Source organism: Anneissia japonica, unplaced genomic scaffold, assembly GCF_011630105.1.
Source record: "Anneissia japonica isolate Jap-2015-1 unplaced genomic scaffold, ASM1163010v1 scaffold199_len4679917_cov187, whole genome shotgun sequence".
Classification (NCBI taxonomy): domain Eukaryota; kingdom Metazoa; phylum Echinodermata; class Crinoidea; order Comatulida; family Comatulidae; genus Anneissia; species Anneissia japonica.
The window spans coordinates 4,306,260-4,313,012 of NW_022686322.1; the positions used below are offsets into that span (position 1 = coordinate 4,306,260).

Consider the following 6,753-nt stretch of genomic DNA (forward strand, 5'->3'; position numbering starts at 1 on the left):
GTAGAAGAGAGCTTCTGATCCTCCCGCAGTCTGCCCTTGGCAGCGCGAGGAATGGGCGGCGCCTGAATGAACTGCTTGAACTGGTCCTCGGGGACCGGAAAAGCAGCCGTAAGTTGAAAATAAATCCAAGGCAAAGATAAGAACAGAATTGCCTGAAAAGACTGCTAGTAATTTCAAAGGCTAGAATGTATCCAACTTCGAACAACGTCGAAAAGGGAATGAGGACGTTTGTTAGGGAGACGGTTCGCACATGGCGCCTTGGGTTGGACTGTTCCATTTTTTTCCGAAGGGGTGTTCCGTTTTGGGAACAATGGCAATTAGTCGGTTATCCAGGTAAGTATTCACGAAGTAGACTGAGCTATGAGGGAAGTTTGTTAAGTTCAAGTTCAATATATCTCTAATGAAAGTCTTTTCCATAACAAGCTTTATAGTATATGTGATTAATGTTATTAATTTTAATACCAACATTCTTAATAATAACATTCTTAAAATAACTTTATTCATAATGTTATTTTATAGTAATTTTACTATGTTTGTTAATTTCATTATTATATCACTCCTATCATTGTATTTGTGTTCAGTCGTGCCAATGCACTGAGTGTCTATCTTTGGAGACCTGTCCTAAGGCTAAGCTTATGTCGCCTTGAGTCAACTTACACGAAATCAACTGACATCAAATAGTTGCCCGTAGTGCTCATGTCGACTTTCACTCGCAATCACGCAACTAAAAGCCACTGCAAGCATGTAATTGCCCAGAGTACATATGTTTCTTAAGCATGTGTAATTAATAACAACTAGTTGCCATGCACTGCTACCTACTTGATGCAATTTTAGCGCACAATGGAGTTACTTGGTTAATACTGTACTATTTACCAGTTGCGTTTGATCGTGAAAAATAGAACATGGGGAACTGAGAGCAACTGAAAGCAAATGGAGATCAAAGCGCTCATGTTGCCTCAAAAAGTGCAACTTACAGTTTACTCGCTAGTTGCCAAATGTCAGTTGATGTCAGTTGAGTTGTATCAATTCGCAAGGGCGACTTAGGCCTAGCTTTAGCCTCCTGTCAATAAGATGGGTTAAAGCTAGTCATTCTTTATAACTCGAAAACTACTTACCACAATGGCAACATATGTTATCGTCATCAATCAACCTGAAACCCTATCATGCCAAATAAGAAAAGAAGACATATATATTAAATATATAGTATAGTATAGTAATATATAATATATGTAATATATAACAATAATTATATTATTACAGTATTGTATACCTGTCTCTTATACACATCTAGATGTGTATAAGAGACAGGTAGTGTTGTGGTAGTCACAATCTGTGTCGTAGTTGGGCAATCACTAATGACGACGAGACATCGACCCACATCAGTAGTAGAATCAGCATCTACACATTCACACGAATCATCGCAACCATCCAATCGCTCACAGACTTCTGCCTGAGGTTACACCCCTGTCTACATCTAATAATCAAAAGCTCCATTTACATGGAGCACAATTGTGTGTCAGAAAACAACATGACATTATTGGGTTTAATTTAAAAAAAAAAAAAAAAAGGGTACAAATTGTATTGTATTGTGCATCCCAATAATTTACTTTACTTCTTTAAAAACAATAACTGACATTCCAATATCTTGAAAAGTTGTGGTTTTAAAGATACAGCAAAGCACAGTAAATAATCAGTAAGCTTCATAAGCAGCGTTTGATTTACCCAGTACCGCATCGCAAAATGCGGCGCATTTTAAACTAAGTACTTTCACAAATGCTACCCTGTAGATCGATTTCGCTTTCACACATATTTGTACAGTGAGGAGTAATGTTCATTTATCTCATGTATGTATGTATGTATGTATTACTATTATTATCACCTCAGAAAAAAAAATGCTAGGCACACTTTTGGATTGCTACACAAAACAAAAAGTGCATAGCACTTTTTGCTACACACAAAGAATGCTGGAAATCGAATGCTGTTCATAAGTGATGGGTAGGAGCTATCATTTTGCTCAATGTCCAGGATTTGTCTCAAACCATACTAATCCACTATATAATGCGTATTACCCACATTAACCATGTTGTTTACCATATCTTTAGAAAAACAGCAATCATAAGAACTTAGTTTGCCCATGGAGGAATTAGTTTTGCCAGTGGTTATTGTTACACCAGTCTTAAATCAACTAATAATTCTAATTGGAGTCTTAATCCAATCTTTAAATAAAATATTCTACCACATCAGCAGTGATACAACTTCCAGGTTACCATGAGAGGCACGACCAGTGACCGCAAAATCATTGTGCTTCTAGTTACCACGGAATTTAGATGTGTGCCTATCTCAGTGTTTGTGAACCAAGTCTTGTTGGCGCAGCATTCAAAGGTTGTAAGTATGTCCGTAATTTTTTGATTATTTTAGGTTTTTTGTTAGAGTAGGGCTTTAGTGATGTTGTCTTTATAAGAGTTTGGGTCATTTTTATATTGTTTTAGTCATTTGGCTCATATCTTGGCATATTGCAAGGTCGATCATTTGAGGCTACCTTGAGTTGTTTCTAACTTTATAACCAAGCTGTGTGCTGTCAGCCTCACTTGGGTAAGGAAAAGTAAGCTATTTGTTTCCCTACTATATATTTTTATATACTTTAATAATGACACAATAATTTACTACTGTATATCGTGCATGGAGAGTGAGTAAGCTGTTTTGTCTCCATATAGCCTATAGGCTATACATGCTAATAAATGTATTGTTACATAGATGTAACAATACATGTATTAGCACTTTCATGTCACATGCAGGTGACTACTATTGATGCCGGTATGGTATGTGACCTTCGGCTATTGTGTATTGTGACCACAGGTGTTGCTCTATGATTTATTCACTTCGTTATAGTTAGGTACCGTACTTTCTGATTAGGGTATACACTATTTTCGTTCCATTCTTGGTTTTTTTTTTTTTGCAGTTGTAGTCTGCTGTTATAAAAATGATGGAGCATGCGGGGCGCCGGCTAGAGAAAATGAGTCATTTATGCAAGAGCTGGTGAGGTCTATGTCGTCGATAGTTGCAGACATGAAGTCTGATTTTGCGGTCACTGGTCATGCTTCTCATGTTAACCCTGAGGTGCAACTGTTGATATGGTAGAACTGTCATCAAACTTCACATTGCAGGTAAGGCTCGTTTAATTTTTAATTATTTAACATCTGTATATATATACTATTAATTTGATTGGTTAAAAACAGGTAACATGATGCTAATTAAAAATGAATATCCCATGGTTAATTGAGTACTAGTCAACATCGTTCAATACTACTTTTTCATCTCCAAGACGACACAAATCTCACATGCAACGCGATGCGAGTGAGAAAAATTATCCTAGTAAAAACTTGCGCGTCAACAAGGAGTTGGTTATTCAGTAGCCCCAACCCTCGCTCTGCCTATAAAATGGCATTTGGTACCATTTGTATTTTTGAGGAAAGAAGTTTTGAATAATTACTGAATGAAAGTGATGCCGAATCAACAAAAAAGGCAAAAAATATGCAGTAACTCATAAAAACCCTGTGAGTAAAAAAGATATGACAAAGATTTTGCTATTGTTAGATACAGCATGCTAAGCTAGGCCTACACCTGAGGGCCTACGGGACAAGGTATTTATTAATATAATGGTGAGAGATACAGAGGTGTTGCATAAAACAAATAATGAATGTTTCCCATTCGTAAAATGGGGTAGAATTGAACGCATCGTTCAATAGAACATCCAATCTTTCACCTCATGAAATATTCTACCCCATTGCACTCATAAACATTCATTATTTGTATGACATCCAATCAGAATTAGGGATTGGTTTATAAAAGTAATGTAACAATACCCAATGTCAATCATTTTACCTCTTGACAGGTTTCCCTACAGTAGCTCTGGCAGTTGCTGTCAAATTCACCAGTAAGTACATTGCACTCACAAGTATTGCAGGTCTCTGCAAACTCTCTAACAGTATTTGCCTATCAATGAGAAAGCAAACCAATGTTTACACATGTATATAGATAACTAGTTTAATATCCAAGTATACATACATAAGTTAACAAATATATATAGCCCTATACAGAACAAGTAAATATGTGGCAAAGACAAGCTAAACCAGTCACTGGTCACAAAAATCGACATTTCCTTATGAAGTTACAAACATTTAAACATACAGCTGTTTAAAGGCCAATATTTGAGAAATATGCCTTCAAAGTTTATGATTTCTTGCATTTCTCAGGCAAAGATTATCCCCAAATCGTTAACAATTTTTGTTTTAACATTGAAAATGGGGAAAATAACAGCATAGCATGACGTATAGATATATAAAGTTTAGTTTAGTGCAATAAAATAGATTTCAAAAATTTTGACATTCTAGCATGTTTTGGCCATTATCTGTGATCATTATTTGTGACGAGTGACTGGTTTGGCTTGTCTTTGCCACATATGAAGACAGACATGCAGATAATTTACAGAGATGTATGCTCACATGGTAAGTTTTGTCCAGTAAACGGCAAAAAGGAACAAGGATAAGCACATGAGCACTGACATGGTGGTTCCTTTGAGACAAAAATCTCTATTTACTTAATGGGGTCTTAACTAGTCCAGTCAAACTGTAGCTTGACCCAGAACTAATTGCAACATAAAAAATTTTTACAAAATCTGTTCCAGGAATATTGTCTATGTAGGAACGGCCCAGTACCTCACCCACAGAGCCCCTATGCATTCCACTGCCGTAAAGATCAAACTTTCACTAAATATTGGAAACCTCTCAATATTTTAAAGGCTTTAATACTACGTTTTAGAATGATTGGAAGCAAATAAGTGACAATTGCTTACATGATTTCAAGATTCTGAAATTATTGTAAACTGCTACAAATATTAATGCAAAGAAACCAGATATTTTATTTTGTATTTTGTAGAAAGTTTGTCATTCTAAACTCTTCAGAATAGAGGAGAGTACATTTTTGAATATTTACAAAAAAAAAAAAAAAATGAACCTATTGCACACCCTTCTCCCTCACCGTCTCTTTTAAATAATTCCTAGCGATATGCTGCTCGTATAGTTGCCAGAGCAATTGCAAAAATGCTACCGGCGGCTATGCAGTATGTATATTGTGGTGTGATATGCAGTTAACTTATATATACGTACCTCACAATACCCAACAGTTGTAGAAGCAACAGTTGTGGTCATCACAGTTGTGGTGGGGTGGCAATCTGGCATTGGAACACAATCCCAATCAGCAGTTAGAGTGTTATCTGTGCTAGTCATTTCTGTACATGTACACGTCTCACAGGCTAAGATGAATTCATCATCAACCTAATTATGGCAAATAGAATAAAATTTGATTGAGAACCAGTGATGGTGTCTAAAAAACAGACTAATAATCACAGTTTAATAAAACATCTAACTTAATCAAACAAATTAATTAGATCCTGTCTAACAAATAGATTAATTAGACTTAAGAAGCTAAGCCCATTCCCAAGCCCAAGGCAAAATTTATCTCTTTAGCATTCAACAGCAAATAATTGGATTGGATTGGATCTATTTGGTGTAAACACCAAGAATAGCCCACGGAAGTCTAAAAGAAGAATTATTTCAAATTTGGGGTCCTTCTGGTGGTGATTGGGCAGTACACTGCGAGACAATCCCCTAATGTTTTCCGAAGAGTGTACTGCGTTCTTTAACGTGCACATGGGTCATAAATGCACACGGAACCAACAGCTTAAATGTCTCATCCAAAAGACAGTGCGCTACACTGCGCTAACTTGTATTTAGTCCCTCCAGCTAAATTACAAGGAGGGAGAGGCAGTGACGGGAATTGAACCGGGGACCTAGAGATGTCCACGGTTCGGAGCACACACAGTGGCTACGACCAGATTAGCTGAATGAGCTAAGCTGCTCTCATTCACCAATTACAGGACAGAATGATGCTTTATAAACTAAGCCTCTTTATGAGGCTTATGGAATGGAGTTGCTTTCAGCCATAATTATAATATAATAACAATAATAAACAAACATTTGTTAAGCGCCAATTTCAAAATAAATAATAGGTATGAACTGAATAGTAGTAGAAAAATAAATAAACGTAAAAAGACTATGTAGATATGAACATGGGAACAGAGTACTGTAATGTGAAAATCCTAGCTCTCAATGTGTATCTCATAGCACTGACATTGGTTTACTTTAAATTTATAAGTTTAGTTGCCTTGACTTAAGACATACATTGGACTGACTTACTCCATAAACTTGGCCGCCAAATTCACACAGAGACACACAGGAGCTTGTAGGACGCACACACAACTGACTTCCCCAGTAACTGGATGAGTCGACGCTCTGTGGTAAATTATCAAACACTGTTCCGACTGGACAATCGCATGATGTGCTGACACGATGTGCTATACACGAGGCGGTTTCATCTTCGCTAACTGGACTCAACGTCTCGTCAAAATTGTGGAAGAGAACATCGCAACCGGCATCATATATACATACATCATCACAAATGGCTGTAATGAAGAATGAAGTGTATAACAATAGTTTCACAAAAGTGTTGTGTTTCTTGCATTAGACATAAACCAGTGGCTGAGCACTTTACTTCTACTCCTCACTCAGTGAATAACCTTGAGTTGTATTAGTTCCAATGATCTGGGTAATAAACAGGCCTTGAAAAAGTTCTATATAAATTAGGCCAACACCAACAACTACACAACTTAAATATAAAAAGTGATGTTGGGAGTCT

The 6,753-nt window shown here is 36.7% G+C and overlaps 1 protein-coding gene across 1 annotated transcript in view; it reads right to left on the minus strand.

Moving 5' to 3' along the window:
* LOC117114744 (mucin-17-like) overlaps positions 1-6,753 on the minus strand; it is a 60,315-nt gene that overhangs the window by 19,746 nt on the left and 33,816 nt on the right. The window contains exons 24-27 of the mRNA XM_033258437.1: positions 6,255-6,520; positions 5,166-5,333; positions 3,883-3,993; positions 1,116-1,158 (exon numbers count right to left, since the gene is read on the minus strand). Coding sequence (XP_033114328.1) covers positions 1,116-1,158; positions 3,883-3,993; positions 5,166-5,333; positions 6,255-6,520 — 588 coding nt within the window. The remainder of the gene's footprint in view (positions 1-1,115; positions 1,159-3,882; positions 3,994-5,165; positions 5,334-6,254; positions 6,521-6,753) is intronic.